Genomic DNA, 17,190 nt, shown 5'->3' on the forward strand with positions numbered 1-17,190 from the left:
TATTTAATTGAATTAATTCTTCCCTCTACCAGTGAAATGTTCCCTGTGCTTAACAGTTGGAGAGGTGTTCTCTTCATGAAATTCTACACCCTTTTTTCTCCAAACATCCCTTTGCTCATTGCGGTCAAGAAGTTCTATTTTAACTTCATCAGTCCACAGGACTTTTTTCCAAAATGCATCAGGCTTGTTTAAATGTTCCTTTGCAAACTTCTGACGCTGAATTTTGTGGTGAGAACGCAGGAAAGGTTTTCTTCTGACTCTTCCATGAAGGTCATATTTGTGCAGGTGACGCTGCACAGTAGAACTCACCACCACTCCAGAGTCTGCTAAATCTTCCTGAAGGTCTTTTGCAGTCAAACAGGGGTTTTGATTTGCCTTTCTAGCAATCCTACGAGCAGTTCTCTCGGAAAGTTTTCTTGGTCTTCCAGACCTCAACTTGACCTCCACTGTTCCTGTTAACTGCCATTTCTTAATTACATTACGAACTGAGGAAACGGCTAGCGGAAAACGCTTTGCTATCTTCTTGTAGCCTTCTCCTGCTTTGTGGGCATCAATTATTTTAATTTTCAGAGTGCTAGGCAGCTGCTTAGAGGAGCCCATGGCTGCTGATTGTTGGGACAAGGTTTGAGGAGTCAGGATATTTATAAAGCTTTGAAATTTGCATAACCTGGCCTTCCCTAACGATGATTGTGAACAAGCCATAGTCCTAACAAGCTAATTAAGGTCTGAGAGCTCAAATCTCTTGGGGTGCCCTAACTTTTGCATGGTGCTCCTTTCCTTTTTTTCCACTCTAAAATTGTACAGAACAAAAATAATACACTAATCTTGCTTAAAATGTTGAAAAGAATGTTTCATCTTGAACTTTATGACTTTTGGAGATCAGATCATCTTCTACTCACTTAACTATTCACAGTAACAGAAATTTTGACCAGGGGTGCCCAAACTTTTCATGCCACTGTATCTTCACTAGAACTGGAACTGTTCAAGAAGAAAATTCACCACCAACTTCATGGGAGACATGGAAATGGGCAATAAATGCTAGCTTTCTTAGTGATGCCAGTATCACTAAGAGGGAATTTTAAGCTATCAGTGTCCAATGTCAGTTTTCTTGTATCCAGAGATTAATGGAGGTTTTTTGTTTGTTTCTTCCAAGCTTGTCAGGTGCTAACATTCAGAATGGTTGCTCCCATCTGTACAGTAAGAAAATTATGTGGCCAATGCCGTAGGAATTCATTTATAATTCTCTCAAGATTAAAACAAGCTACTTTAAAAACTTATGTCTGTTTTAATTTGTGTTTTACAGGAAAGGCATTGATGGAACTCTTCAAGATGCAAGTACAATACCTTCAGTGAAGAATAAGCGTGAGCTCGATACAGATAATCCAGATGATGCAATATTTGGGAAGAAGCCTAAACTTGAAGCCATATCCACAGATGAAATTAAGTAATTTTAAAAATGAGTATTTTTAAAATGTAACTTCAAATATCTGCAGTTAAAACATTCAAGCTAAAATATTTTGAAAATTATACATAACATTTATTAAGTTAATCCACAAAAGTAAACCTTGATAATTATGTAATTAAATTGTTTTTCTTTGAAAACTGAAATTCAATGGCTTCAATCATTCTAATTTAGATGAGTCCTTTTTTGTTTACCCTATCCATAATTCTAGAAAATTTTAATTTGATTTCCCCTCAGTCTACATTCCACCAAATAATCCCCATCCTAAGTTTGGCATGACAATAACTGTCTAGCCTTGGCAGCATGGTCTAGCACCGTAACATTTCTTCATTTGGGCAGTGGCCAAAAATGTACATAATAATGCAGTAACAGCTAATATTTCATGCAATATTGTCGCGACCTCCTTGATCAGTAAAGACAAATATTCTGTTAGCTTGCTTGACCATCTTATTTCCTATCTTTAGACATAATATATAATACTGCAAGATCCCTCTGATTTCCATATACTTTCATTTATTGCACACTGCTTTGCTGTGCTGGCACTCTGCACACCTGTACGGATTGAATGAAAGTTGCCACATGTGTTCTCCTAACAAGAAATTGTACCTTGAAACTTTGTTCCTTACTATCACTCACTATGTCACTTTTGGTATCATCTTTTCATGGTTGTTTGTTACAGCTTCTTACTATCTAGGCAATACTGTACCAGATTACTGACGCAGCTGTGATGAGACAGGCAATTTGGGTGAAGGAAGGTCATGGGCTGGGCGATGCATGTTGCACTGTGTGTTTTTCTATTTTGTCTAATGGAGAAAATGTTTTGCAAAAACTTCTAGTTAGAAACTAGGTAAAAATAGCTTTCAGATAACTTATCATGTATTTCTCTGGCAAGAACCTTTCACTTCTAAAGTTTTGATTTCTAAGAGCGGAAATTGAGGTATCACTAACAAGCCTGTTCACGGGCATGAGATGAGGGAAATGGTTTGTCCAAGTTTGTTTAACCTTGTTTTGTTTAGTGAGAGTTTAGAATACAGGTAGAAGGGGAATCTCTCTACAGTACACGATAAATTCATTCAGTCCAGTTAAGTCTCTTTTGACAGACTTCCTTCAAAAGCAGAAAAATTGGTCATTCATTCCCAAAACTTATAAGTAGATATAATGAAATTATTAATGCTGTGTTGTAAATTTACTGTATATAACCAAGGATTTACTGATGATTGATTCATCATGGTACTGATATGTTTTATATGTTACAACAAGCACTGAGTGCTAATTGAATTTGATTATTTAGCCTTGCAGACTTGATGCCCAAGGTGAAAGTGGAACAAGTTGAAACAGTAGAGGGATGTACTCATGAGGTAAGTGCCTTACAGCAACATTTTTTTCCATCATTCTGAACTTTATGATGAAATATACTTTTTAAAAAAGTCATTATTAATGTCAAATCTCTGAAAATTGTATGGGTGGTTCTCTTATGTGCCTAATTAAAATTGACTTGCTGAATTGCAAGTTACACACATCATCTCTGTACAGCCTTCTTTGTAGCACTGTTGAGTCCAAACTGGATTGCATTACAGTAGATCATGGGAAAATTTGAATAGCTTTGCTCCTTTGTTTTCTACCTTAGTTAATAATACAGTTTATTTAAAAAGGTCTATGGGGATCTTTTTAATGACTGAAACATAAATAAGTGTTCAGCCTATTGAGTTTGTTTTGAACTTGCATTGAGAGAATAGATGCAAAAATGCTAGAGTAATATTAGGGGAATAGGGAGAGGGAAATTCATAGAAACATAGAAAACCTACAGCACAATACAGGCCCTTCAGCCCACAAAGCTGTGCCGAACATATCCTTACCTTAGAAATTACCTAGGGTTACCCATAGCCCTCTATTTTTCTAAGCTTGGTGTACCTACCAAGGAGTCTCTTAAAAGACCCTGTCATATCAATTTCCACCACCGTTGCCAGCAGCCCATTCCATGCACTCACCACTCTCTGCATAAAAAAACTTACCCCTGACATCTCCTCTGTACAAGCACCTTAAAACTGTGCCCTCTCCTGCTAGCCATTTCAGCCCTGGGAAAAAGCCTCTGACTATCCACACGATCAGTGTCTCTCATCATCTTATGCACAGAGATTCGTAGGATCTCTGCGGACAATGGAACAGTTCAGTGAAGTTGAGCAGTTTTTAGAGATGATTGTAATTGTTGATGCAGGTGACGTAGAAGATCTTTGGACTGTGACTTAAGGTGTAAGTAAACAACAGTGGTAGGGCAGAATCCTAGCAGATACCAAGGAAAGCACATGGTCAGTCAGTAGCACTTTAGATGGTGTTGTTTTTGAGACAACTGCACATCTGTCTATTATTCCTTTTTAAGTATTGGGTAGTGCACGAATTGTGTTTTTATTACTCAAGTAGTATTTTGGGTTGTGTTAAATTGGTAAGTAAATATCTGGATCAAACAAACTGGGCAGATGTCTTCATTCTGAGTCTCTTCATATTTTTTTTAAGGTGTATTGCTTATTATTTACTACATGTAAACTTTGAAGTAAGCCTAAATCATTCAAATTCTAAAAGAATTATTACTGTAATTTTTTTCAGGTGGCTATTCCAATGCACGATGAATATCAACAACTAAAACCTCGTGTCGGAAAAGCAGCAAAGGTACTGTTGGTTTGAACTTTCGAGATAGATAACTGTTTGCTGATTTTTGTGGAGCTGTTAAAGCTCCAGGCTGAAAGCTATCAGGCTAGAAAGCTTCTTGGACTTGACCAAATGAGCAGTGGCCAGTAGCTATTGTAATATATTGAAACAACACACATAAAAGTTGCTGCGTTCACCAGCAACTTTTATGTGTGTTGCTCGAATTTCCAGCATCTGCAGAATTCCTGTTGTTTTGGTAATATATTGAAAGATTATTTTGTACAAAATAGTCAGGCAATACTTTCAAATAGATCTCGGCACAGGTGATGTCGTTTTCAGCCTGCTCTTGTTTCTGTCTTACATGCTGACTTTATCTCTGTGAATCTTTCTTCTACCTGCTAAGCTTTATCCCTCCATTTTCAAAGAAAGGTCACTCATTAATCATTGAAGTCCATACCTCTTGGCAGTTTGGTCATTGCTGTGATCATTCACAATTCTTCCTTTCAGACTGTTATTCTCGAGCAATTGCTCATAACCCTTGTCTCAATCAATGTAGCTATGATACACCTCTTTGTTAAATGTCTTTTCAATTGATTACGTCTGTGGCCACTGTGTAGTAAATAAAAAGACATATACACTTGGTCTCAGTTCTGCATCATCTTTGGTAATTATAGAACCAAAGATCCTTATTTAATGGAAATATCAATGCTTGTACCATTAACTTGTCAAACAGAACAGTTACATTTTTAGCTCTTAACTTGGGCTTTTAAGCTTCTCTTAATATTTCGTGCTTTAGAATTTTACACCCATTAATAAGCTAAAGTTCATTCTAACAAAATCCACTATGCTGCTACTATTCTGTCTTGTGATTAAGCTACACATATTTAACTTACAGTAAAATTGTTTACCTTTGTCTTCAGTATATTAACTAGCCTTGCAGTAGAGGTCAAAGTAGGACATGTTTGATGAAATCATCCAATAAACCTAAAAAAATGTGTGAATAGACTTGAAAATAATCTAGATTTGAGTTTAAATTTGGGTTGTTAACTATTTCAAAAACTAATGAGAAACCTGGTATTTCAGTGACTAATTGGAAATAGCTCTTCCACCTATATCACCTCTTAACTTATCACATTCTTAACTTTCACTTCACTCCCACCTCCCTCACCAACCTACATTCCCCCTCACCTGGACTCCCCATTTTCTACCAGCTTGTGTTTCTCCCCTACCTTTTTATTCTGGCCCTTTCTATCCCTTTCTAGTCCAAGCAAATGATCTTGGCCTAACACATCAACATTTTCCTCCATAATTGCTGTTGAGTTCCTCCAGCATTTCCTCCAGTATATGTTGCTCTGGAATTTTGTCCTGAATGGCATTGACTTTGTAATGGTTTTCCTGCCCTGAAAGGCACTGAGCATAGTGTTCCAGTGCCTTGTCAACTCTGATTGCAATATTTGGTATTGGCCACAGGATGGTGGTATGCTAGTGCATTTCCTTCAGGGTAACAGTCATTACGCAAAACAATGACTGTTGTACAATTGAATCATTATGGAATAAGTTCTTTTCCTTAATATTTTGTTCATCTTATTTTCAATAAATATGTCAATTTCTATGCATTTTTGACATTGCAGGGACCAAAGTAGATGTCACATTCTATTGTCATTTGTCATTTCACCAGCTTAACTTAAATCCCACTATCAGTTGCCATTGATTATTTTGTTGGATTCTGTCCTATTTACTACTTACACATTCTGATATATAAACATAATGAATGAATATATTGCTTTGAAGTGCTACATCTGGTATGATTATCCCACTGCCTTCTGCAAAGCCTGCATTTTCTCTTGACTGGTGCAATAGTCTTGGCAGTTAAAGTGCATGTATTGTATATTAATATATAACATTTTGAAACTCTGATTTTCTCTGCACTTTTTCATGCATACATAGTTTGATTTTTATTTATTCCAGCTGCTTTTTATTGACTTGTTTCTCTTTAGTCATTTACATTAACCTACTTGATTACGAGAGATGTAGATTGAGTGATTGCAGTCAATTATAGTGCACTGTACCTCTTCTGTGATTTTGCAACTGGGTCTGCAGAAGAGACACAGTTATAAAATCAGTTATGCAGCACAGAAATAGGCTTTTCAGTACAACTCATTCATGTTGACCAAGGTGCCTACTTGAGCGAGTCCCACATGCCTATGTTTGGCCCATATCCCTTTAAATTTTTCATACCTCTAAATCTTTCCTGTCCATGTATCTGTCCAAATCGCTTTTCAGTGTTGTAATTGTACCTCACTTTGCCAATTCCTCTAGCAGTTTGTTTTGTATATCCACCACATTATGGAGAAAACTGCCATTCTGCTCCTCTTTAAATCTTTCTTCTTTCACCTTTAACTGGTGCCCAAAATGCTTAACTTTGCTTTCTCAGTTGATTTGGATCTTGTAATGTTAGACAGCCTTCTTCACTGTCCAGTGCACCACCAATTTTACTCATGCCACCTTGTGTTCTCAGCCAAAATTGTGCTAATTGTTTATCACATTTATTTAAATTCATATTTTTAAATGTATTTTTGCATTTCACTTTTCACATTTGCTTGTTTGAAATGATGGGGTTGGTGATTATTCTGTAAGTCCCTGTAATTGCCACATGCAACTTAATTTCAGATTTTTGTTAGCTACTGTCATATTATCCCCAGTGCCCAGAGACCACGGTTTTTTTAATTATGTAATTAGTAATTGAACATGATTTAATTGAAACTTGATTAAATAAGAATTTATCTGGAGTTTTCACTTTGGACGATCATCAGCGTTCTCGGAAAATTGAATTGGTTTTGAAGTTTTCCCTTCCAAATGTTTGTTATTCATCTGCACATTCCTGAATGCAAAGTTTGCAATGGCTGAGTGCCATTGGGCCATGATTTATAAATGTAACCAAAGAAAATTGATTTAAAAGGATATTATTTACTTCAGGATGGTTGTAATGTATATTGCTTAACACAAGTAGAACTAATTTATGCTCCTTTGTTCATAATTTGAAATTAAATAATAAAAATTAATTATATACGATCTCTCTACGCTATTTGTTAGAATGTTGGCAGGTAGTAGTTAGCTGCATAGTATCAAAAAATGCTTTAAATTCAGAACTTCCTACAGGGCCTGCAGAAAGTTCCATGTTCTTTGGCATAGCCACTTTTCTGGGCAGGCAGATATCAAGTGCAATGTTTCTTCAAAACAAGACAAAAGATTTTGAAAGCTTAATTCATTCCAGATGTGTTTTGTGGTTGAGGTTGAATGATCTGTTGCATAAGTCTGGCAGATTTGGAATTTTGGTTAATGAAATCTTATTGCAAACAGGGCTCAAGAAAAAAAAACAATTTTTTTTGGAATCTTGCTGATTTGGTCTTACTTGCCCATAGTACAGAGCAGGCAGGATGGCAGATTTGACAGTGGAATGCTCCTCCTGTAGGATGTCATGGAACCTGATGGTCTCCCTGATAACTACACCTGCGGGAAGTGCAGCCAACTCCAGCTCCTGAAAGACTGCATTAAAGAGCTGGAGTTGAATGAACTAAGGATCATTCAGGAGGCAAAGCAATTGATAGATAAGACTTTTGAGCAGGTGGTTACACCCAGAATGCAGAATTCAGGGAGTAGATAGGTGAACACCGAGAGAGGTAAAGGGAGAAAGAAGTCAGTGCAGGGTCCCCCTGTGGCCATTCTCCTTAGCAACAGGTATACTGCTGAGGGGATGACCTATCTGGGCAAGGCATCAGCAGCCAGACCAGTAGCACTGTGGTTGGCTCTGAGCCTCAGAAGGGTAGGGTGAAGTCAGGCAGAGCAATAGTCATAGGCAACTCAATAGTTAGGGGGACAGATAGGAGATTCTGCGGCAGCAAAAGAGACACCAGGATAATGTGTTGCCTCCCAGGTGTTAGGGTCCATGATGTCTGAGCGGTTGCAGAATATTCTTGACGGGAAGGTGAGCAGCCATAGGTCCTGGTGTATGTTGGTAACAGTGACGTAGGCAGGAGAGGGGCAGAGGTCCTGTGCAGTAACTTTTAGGGAGTTAGGAAGGAGGCTGAAGAACAGGACCCCAAGGTGGTCATCTCCAGATTACTCCCGATGCAATAAGCTAGGGAAGGTCAGAACAGGAAGATAGCGTAGATGAATGAGTGGCTGAGGAGATGATGCAGGGGTGGGTTTCAAGTTCTTGGATCATTGGAACCTTTTCTGGGGAAGTGGTGACAAGTGGGACTGGTTGCACCTGAACTGGAGGGGACCCAATATCCTGGGAAGGGGGTTGCTAATTTATTGAGGAGGGTTTAAACTAAATTTGCAGGGGGGTGGGAGCCAAAGTGAAGGGGCAGAGGATGGGGTGGTTGGCACACAAGTAGAGACAGCTTGTAGGGGGCTTGTGAGGAAGGATAAGCAGATGGTAGAGCAAAGATGCACTCAACCAGATGATTTGAGAGGTGTCTATTTTAATGCGAGGAGTATCATAAATAAGGCAGGTGAACTTAGAGTATGGATCAATACGTGGAACTATGACGTTGTGGCCATTACAGAGACTTGGATGTCTCAGGGGCAGGAATGGCTGCTGAGTGTGCCAGGCTTTAGATGTTTCAAAAAGGACAGGGAGGGGGAAAAAGAGGTGGGGTAGTGGCACTGCTAATCAGGGATAGTGTCACGGCTGCAGAAAAGGAGAAAGTCATGGAGGGATTGTCCACTGAGTCAGTGTGGGAAGAAGTCAGAAACAGGATCAGGGACAATAACTCTACTGGGGGATAGTAACAGAGGCATCAAGGAGCAGATAAGAAGGCAGATTCTGGAACGGTGTAACAATAATAGGGTTGTTGTGATGTATGATTTTAACTTTCCTAGTTTTGATTGGCATCTCCTTAGAGCAAGTGGTTTGGATGGGGCAGAGTTTAAGTGTGTTCAGGAAGCTTTCCTGACGCAATATGTAGATAAGTCAACTAGAGGAGAGACTGTACTTGATCTGGTATTGGGAAATGAACCTGGTCAGGTGTCACATCTCTAGGTGGGAGAGCATTTTGGAAGTAGTGATCACAACTCTTATCTCCTTTACCATAGCACTGGAGAGGAATAGGAGCAGACATTTTGGGAAAGCATTTAATTGGGGTTGAGGAAATATGATGCTATTAGGCAGGCACTTGGGAACATAAATTGGGGGCAGATGTTCTCGGGGAAATGCATGGCAGAAATGTGGCAAATGTTTAGGGAACATTTGCATGGCATTCTGCAGAGATATGTTCCATTGAGGCAGGGAAAGGATGGTAGGGTAAAAGAACCATGGTGTACAAAGGATGTAGAAAATCTACTTAAGAAGAAAAGAAAAGCTTACGTAAGGTTCAAGGAACTAGGTACTGTTAGAGCTCTAGAAAATTACAAGATTGCCAGGAAGCAGCTTAAGAATGAAATTAGGAGAGTTGGAAGGGTCATGAGAAAGCCTAGGCGAGCAGGATTAAGGAAAACCCAAGGCATTCTACAAGTATGTGAAAAGTAAGAGGATGAGCCGTGTGAGAATAGGACCAATTAGATGTGATAGTGGAAATGTGTGCATGTACTTGTAGGAGGCAGTGAAGGTACTTAATGAATACTTTGCTTCAATATTCACCAGGGAAAAGGACCCGGGCATTTGTGCAGATGAATTACAGTGGACTGAAATGCTTGAGCATATAGACATTGAGAAGGGATATGCTGGAGCTTTTGAAAAGCATTAAGTTAGATAAGTCGCAGGCTGAGGGTCCAGATAAGATATACCCCAGACTACTCTGGGAAGCGAGGGAGGAGATTGCTGAGCTTCTGGTGATGACCTTTACATCATCAATAGGGACGGGAAAAATACCAGAGGATTGGAGGGTTGCAAATGTTGTTACCTTGTTCAAGAAAGGGAGTAGAGATAACCCAGGAAATTATAGACCAATGAGTCTTACTTCAGGAGTAGGCAGGTTGTTGGAGAAGATCCCGAGAGGCAGGATTTATGAGCATTTGGAGAGACATAATCTGATTAGGGATAGTCAGCATGGCTTTGTCAAGGGTAGGTCATGCCTTACGAACGTGATTGAATTCTTTGAGGATGTAACAAAACACATTGATAAATAGATAGATATACTTTATTGATCCAGAGGGAAATTGGGTTTCGTTACAGCCGCACCAATCAAGAATAGAGCGTAAATATAGCAATACAAAAACCACAAACAATCAAACAACAAAACGCAAACAATGCCAGATGGAAAATAAGTCCAGGACCAAGGTAGAGTAGTGGAGGTAGTGTAGGCATTTGCTAAGGTTCCCCATGTAAGGCTCATTCAGAAAGTAAGGAGGCATGGAATCCAAGGAGACCTTGCTTTGTAGATCCAGAATTGGCGTGCCCACAGGTGGTCGTAGGTGGTTCGTATTCTACATGGATGTCGATGACCAGTGGTGTTCCACAGGGTTCTGTTCTGGGACCCCTCCTCTTTGTAATTTTTATAAATGACATGGATGAAGAAGTAGAAGAATGGGTTAGTAAGTTTGCTGATGACACAAAAGTTGGGGGTGTTGTGGATAGTCTGGAGGGTTGTCAGAGGTTACAACGAGTCATCGATAGGATCCAGAACTGGTCTGAGAAGTGGCAGATGGAGTTCAACCCACATAAGTGTGAAGTGGTTCATTTGATAGGTCAAATTTGAAGACAGAATATAATATTAATGCTAAGACTTTTGGCAGTGTGGAGGATCTGAGAGATCTTGGGGTCCGTGTCCATAGGACACTCAAAGCTGCTGTGCAGGTTGACAGTGTTGTTAAGGCATATGGTGTGTTGGCCTTCATGAACCATGGGATTAAGTTCAAGAGCTGTGAGGTAATGTTGCAGCTATATAAAACCTTAGTTAAACCCCACTTGGAGTACTGTGTTCAGTTCAGGTCACCTCACTACAGGAAGGATGTGGATACTATAGAGAGAGTGCAGAGGAGATTTACAAGGATGTTGCCTGGATTGGAGAGAATGCATTATGGGAATAGGTTGAGTGAATTTGGCCTTTTTTCCTTGAAGTGACGGAGGATGAGAGGTGACCTGATAGAGGTGTATAAGGTGGTGACAGGCATTGATCGTGTGGATAGCCAGAAGCTTTTTCCCAGGGCTGAAATGGCTAACACGAAGGGGCATAGTTTTAAGGTGCTTGGAAGTAGGTACAGGGTGGGGGGGGTGTGGTGTCAGAGGGAAGTTTTTCACACAGTGAGTGGTGGATGCATGGAATCCACTGCCAGCGACAGTAGTCAAGGCGGATACAATAGAGTCTTTTAAGAGACTCTTAGATGAGTACATGGAACTTAGAAAAATAGAGGGCTATGCAGTAGGGAAATGCTAGGCAGTTTCGTACGTTACGTGGTCAGCACAACATTGTGGGCCAAAGGGCCTGTAATGGATGTTCGATTGTGTTCATTTTGCCCCTTGCTCCTGCATGTGATCGTTCTTGAATATCCAAAAACCATTTGAATAGAAAATTTCAAAAGTTCAAAACCTCTTGGTGAACATATTTATTCTAGTGTCTGGCTTCGCTGGCTAACCACTCAAAGTTTTACCTTTTTGTCAGCTCCATCAAATAGCTGTGCAACTTTTGCCAAAAATTAATCACTTGAAATACATGAAAAGTCAGCCAGAACTAAGTGATTATGATTACTTTCTTCAATTACAGGAATACCCTTTTATCCTGGATGCTTTTCAAAGAGAAGCCATTGCTTGTATTGACAACAACCAATCTGTATTGGTGTCTGCACATACATCTGCTGGCAAAACAGTTTGCGCTGAGTAAGTTCTCATCAAGCTACTTACCTGAACCTTTATGTTTATCAAGGGAGTAATTTTGATTGTTTTCTAATCTTTTTCTTTCAATAAATAGTCTCAAGAACTGCATGTGAATGTTTAAATGCCTTGTCATTAAAATAAAAATAATTTATCTTAAAAGGAATTTGAAATAAAAGTATAATACATTATGAATTTAAGCAGGCAGGTGGTGTAGTGACATCAGCACCAGACTTTGAGGCAAATGGTCCTGAGTCTGAATCCAGCCAGCTCCTTGCACGCTGTCCATCCTTGCTGCTTTGAGCATTGAGCTAGCATCTCGGCCTTGTAAAAAAAAACAAATGCTACAGAAAGCGCAAAAATTCTGCTCAATGCGCCACAACAACAATATTATGAAGTACACTTTGGCAATCTCATGCAAAATGAAGATGTGTCGTCAGAACATGTGCCTTTATAATCAGTCATTTTGTTCAGATTTCTAGCATTTGAAAATTTTTCATTCTCTGAAACATCTATGGATTTATTTCTGTTAATGCATCTAGTATGCAAAACAGCAGGGATGCTTTAAAAATAATCTCAGCTAAAAATTTTCTCATCCTATAGGTATGCAATAGCTCTTGCTTTACGTGATAAGCAAAGAGTTATCTTTACCAGTCCGATCAAGGCATTGAGCAATCAGAAGTATCGTGAAATGTATGAGGAATTCCAGGATGTGGGATTAATGACTGGTGATGTCACGATCAATCCAACAGCCTCTTGCTTAGTTATGACAACTGAGGTAAATTTCATCTATGTATTGACATTTATCCCTATTCCCTCGGGGTCTGAGGAAGACTAAACATTGTGCAGTCATCTGTGGATACGTGTGTGGCTTCGGTTGCCAAAGGCCGAAGCGCACACGCGGTTGCAGGTTGGACATGGAGTGGCGGTTGTTAGAACAGGTGCATACACAGCTTTGTGGCGTCGGCCTTGTGCTGCTGCGAGGTGCTGATTTCGATCATCCTCAAAGTCAGATACAGCTTTTCTGGTCAGGGCACGCCACGCAGCCCTGTCGGCTGCGGACTCCTCAAGTTGTCGAGGCTGGTGGTCTGCCCATTTGATGTAGGATTTCAGATTGTCTTTGAATCTTTTTTTGGGGCGGCCCTGATTGCGACTGCCATGCCTAAGCTCACCGTAGAGCAGCTGCCTGGGGATTCATGTTTCACCTGTGCGGATTACATGGCCAGTCCAGCGTAGACATTTATCCCTATTCTTCTATCAAATAATTTAGAAACATAATGGCCAAGAATTGGGGCTCACCAGCAAAAGAACTGTTCATTTTATTTATACCTACCTGAAGATTTTTAATGAGTTTTTTCCATGATTACCTCGGTTAGTTAGACTGCTATTTCAGCTATTTACGTTGTGGATCTGGGATATAAGACCATGAGATATAGGGGCAGAATTAGGCCATTTGGCCCATTGTCTTCTCTGTTATTTAATCTTGGCTGGTCCATTTTCCCTCTCAGCCCCAATCTCCTGCCTTCTCCCCATATCCGTTCACACTCTCACTAATCAAGGATCTATCGATCTCTGCCTTAAATATACCCAGTGACTTGGCTTCCACAGCCATCTGTGGTAACGAATTCCATAGATTCACCACTCTCTGGCTAAAAAAATTCCTCTTCATCTCTGTTCTAATTGGATTTCCCTCTATTCTGAGGCTGTATCCTTTTGTCTTAGACTCCCCTCCGTAGGAAACCTCTGCAAACCCACTCTATCGAGGACTTTCGGTATTTGATAGGTTTCAGTGAGGTCACTCCTTATTCTTCTAAATTCCAGTGAGCAGAAGCCCAGAGCCATGAAACACTCATCATATGACAAGTATTTCAATCCCGAAATCATTTTCATGAGCCTCCTTTGAACCTTCTCCAATGTTATCACATCCTTTCTTGGATAAGGGGCCCAGAACTACTCACAATACACCAGTGCTTATAAATCCTCAACACTGCATCCTTGCTTTTATATTCTACTCCTTTCAAAATGAATGCTAACATCACATTTGCCTTCCTCGCCACTGACTCAACCTGCATATTCATGACAACTAAATCAAAAATAGAAAATGCCGAGATGCACAGCAGGGCAAGCAGTATTTATATCAAGGGAAATAGAAATGGTGTTCCGGGGTTAAGATTCTTCGTGAAAACTAGGAAAGGAGGAGAAGAAGGTGGTAGTCTCACGTTTCAAAGAAGATGGATGGAGGAAGATGGATAGGACAAAGGCCACATTAATGATTGAATGAGGATGGTGTTGCATTTGGGGTAAGTTGTCAGGTCAGATGTGTTAATTAGAGCAATTGGAGGCCAATGACACTTTCAGCAAATGTATTCAGACAAGCTCGGTGCATCAAGCTTACTAATGTTCTCGAATAGTTCCAGTCTTTTTTCTTTAATGTTTTTTGGGCAGATTTTAAGGAGTATGCTGTATCGAGGATCAGAGGTTATGAGAGAAGTAGCCTGGGTAATTTTCGATGAAATCCATTATATGAGAGATGCAGGTAAGAAAACACTTGATTATGAATCCAAGATAGCAGTTTGTAGTGTCATTGGGAAAGTACTAAACAAGGGTTTAAATAATTGACCAACACTGTATCCATGTGTACCTTCTGCCAATTCTGTATACACAGGTGCTGATATGATAGTAACATTGAAAGACTAGAATCTTCAGTTGCAATCAGACATCCTCATTTCAAAATTGACATCAGAAGTTCAGTAATTTTCCAAAAAGGAACAAAAATGTTTGTAGAGTTTTTAATAGAAGAAACATGCATCTTTGTTGATGAAGTCATAACAGATTTAGTTTTTTACCTACGTATGCTGAGATTAGTGCCAAAGTAGCTGCAAGATTGGATCTTGGTGCTTCATTTAATGAAAAAGTGGTCATCTTGAATTACGGTATTTGTTATGTTACATCAGATGCAACGATAGTTGGTTTTGTCTGGTTGCAAAGTGAAAATTTTTGAAATGGCACTATATTTCCAATAGACCATGTCTTATTTTCTTGTTGTTTACTTATTTTGTTACATCATGTTGCCGAGCACCATATAATAGTTTTCACAGAAATATAAAAAGTTCATTTTATTCTGTTTTACTTTCAGAACGAGGTGTTGTATGGGAGGAAACAATTATACTTCTCCCGGACAATGTTCATTACGTGTTCCTTTCTGCAACTATTCCCAATGCACGCCAGTTTGCTGAGTGGATTTGCCATCTTCACAAACAGGTAATTGAGTATAATTTTATATACTTTGATAAGTAAATAGTAAACAAGAATCTGGAGTTGACTTGCATAATTTGTATTATTTAAACTACTGTCATAATTCGGCCCCATTTTGAGAGTTCTATTAGATGTTCTTTGGTGTATTCTAATTAGTTGGAAAGGAAGAGGCCAAGGGTAAGGAGAATATATGCTGCATCTTGGAATGTGGCAAATGATGCAGAGAACCATTAATGTTTGATACCAGGTAATCAATGATTTGGATGCAAGAATAGACGCTAGAAGGTTGTACAGAAGACAGTATTTTATATCGATAGCAGTTAGAGTTTAATTAGGGGTATGGATTAAGTGAAAGAAGTATTATCCAAAACAACGGGCCTGGTCATTCTAGGATGAAATTCAAAAGAACTTCATGAGAGACTGTAAGTATTTTGGTTAGTTTGCACATTTCAAGATTACATTTTTGAAGAACATTAAGAGATGCAATTGAAAGCCAGCCAAAGGGATTAATGACATGGATCAGCAATGGTCCCAACATAGGTGAAGGTTTTTCTTTAGATGTGCAGTCAGCAACAGTAATTGGCTGTTCATTTCCTTAGTGGACATATAATCATTGATGCAACATCCTGTAGCTTTCACATATTTACTAGCACACACACTGTGAGGAGAATTGTTGATGCATTAGGAATGGTTCTGAATTGAAGCAGTTTGAATTTAGCATAAAAAGTCATTAAGGTGCTTTGTTTGCTATATTTTAGTGAGTACAATCAAAATACGAGGTACTTTTCCCTAAAATTGTATCTTTAGTTATTTTTTTAAGGGAGACAGCACTGAATACTGCCCACAGTGGCAGTTAATTCATAGTCATAGTCATACTTTATTGATCCCGGGGGAAATTGGTTTTCGTTACAGTTGCACCATGAATAATTAAATAGTAATAAAACCATAAATAGTTAAATAGTAATATGTAAATTATGCCAGGAAATAAGTCCAGGACCAGCCTATTGGCTCAGGGTGTCTGACCCTCCAAGAGAGGAGTTGTAAAGTTTGATGGCCACAGGCAGGAATGACTTCCTATGATGCTCTGTGTTGCATCTCGGTGGAATGAGTCTCTGGCTGAATGTACTCCTGTGCCCAACCAGTATATTATGTAGTGGATGGGAGACATTGTCCAAGATGGCATGCAACTTGGACAGCATCCTCTTTTCAGACACCAGCGTCAGAGAGGTCAATTCCATTGACCTACAGTATAATTAATTCGCTTCATTGCTTAATTTAAAACCCATGCATTCTAGTAGAACAAATCAAAAAAAAGAGTGCTTATAACAGATTATTTCAACGGAGATTGAGGAGATCAGTGTTCTACTTGAAAACTGGATTAGCACATGGATCTTTTACATTGAATGTAACTCATTTGACTTGAGTGATTGGAATGTCTCTCCATTTTCTTCATTCTTTCCCAGGTCTTTCAACTATTTCTACTTCACTAATTTGTGCAGTTCTGGAAGCAAAATTAATATAGCTTCTATAATGTTATTATTTAGCAATATAAGTACGTGCTATAATAAGAAATAGCTACTTTCTTGTAACTTTGTATTCAGTTTCTTGATTATAATTTATTTCAGCCTTGTCATGTGATCTACACAGACTACAGACCAACACCTCTACAACACTATATTTTTCCAGCCGGTGGTGATGGATTGCACTTAGTTGTTGATGAAAATGTAAGTGAAGCTCATCAGTAAGAAGCACTACATTTCTTTAATAAAATGTATTCATGATTAATGTGCTTAAAATGAGAAGTAAATGAGCTGGCAGCAAAGAGTTGTGGAGAGCTTATGAAAAATTGGAGCTGTAGGGTGGAACAGGGGTCGTCTTCTTGACCCTGAGCAGGCAGCCGTTTGTTTCTAGAAAAATTAGCATACTGCTTGGTACAGAGAAAAACTATGCTGTTACAGGTACAGCCCTTTGAATGTGGTATTACAATGAACCCAATTCACGCTTTTCAGATGTGAGT

The 17,190-nt window shown here is 39.1% G+C and overlaps 1 protein-coding gene across 1 annotated transcript in view; it reads left to right on the forward strand.

Annotated features, from left to right (window-relative positions):
• The window catches only part of mtrex (Mtr4 exosome RNA helicase), a 119,316-nt gene that overhangs the window by 17,324 nt on the left and 84,802 nt on the right, over positions 1-17,190 (forward strand). The window contains exons 2-9 of the mRNA XM_063042929.1: positions 1,304-1,444; positions 2,754-2,820; positions 4,064-4,126; positions 11,812-11,924; positions 12,522-12,696; positions 14,364-14,454; positions 15,055-15,179; positions 16,799-16,897. Coding sequence (XP_062898999.1) covers positions 1,304-1,444; positions 2,754-2,820; positions 4,064-4,126; positions 11,812-11,924; positions 12,522-12,696; positions 14,364-14,454; positions 15,055-15,179; positions 16,799-16,897 — 874 coding nt within the window. The remainder of the gene's footprint in view (positions 1-1,303; positions 1,445-2,753; positions 2,821-4,063; positions 4,127-11,811; positions 11,925-12,521; positions 12,697-14,363; positions 14,455-15,054; positions 15,180-16,798; positions 16,898-17,190) is intronic.

Source organism: Mobula hypostoma, chromosome 3, assembly GCF_963921235.1.
Source record: "Mobula hypostoma chromosome 3, sMobHyp1.1, whole genome shotgun sequence".
In the NCBI taxonomy this organism is placed as follows: Eukaryota; Metazoa; Chordata; class Chondrichthyes; order Myliobatiformes; family Myliobatidae; genus Mobula; species Mobula hypostoma.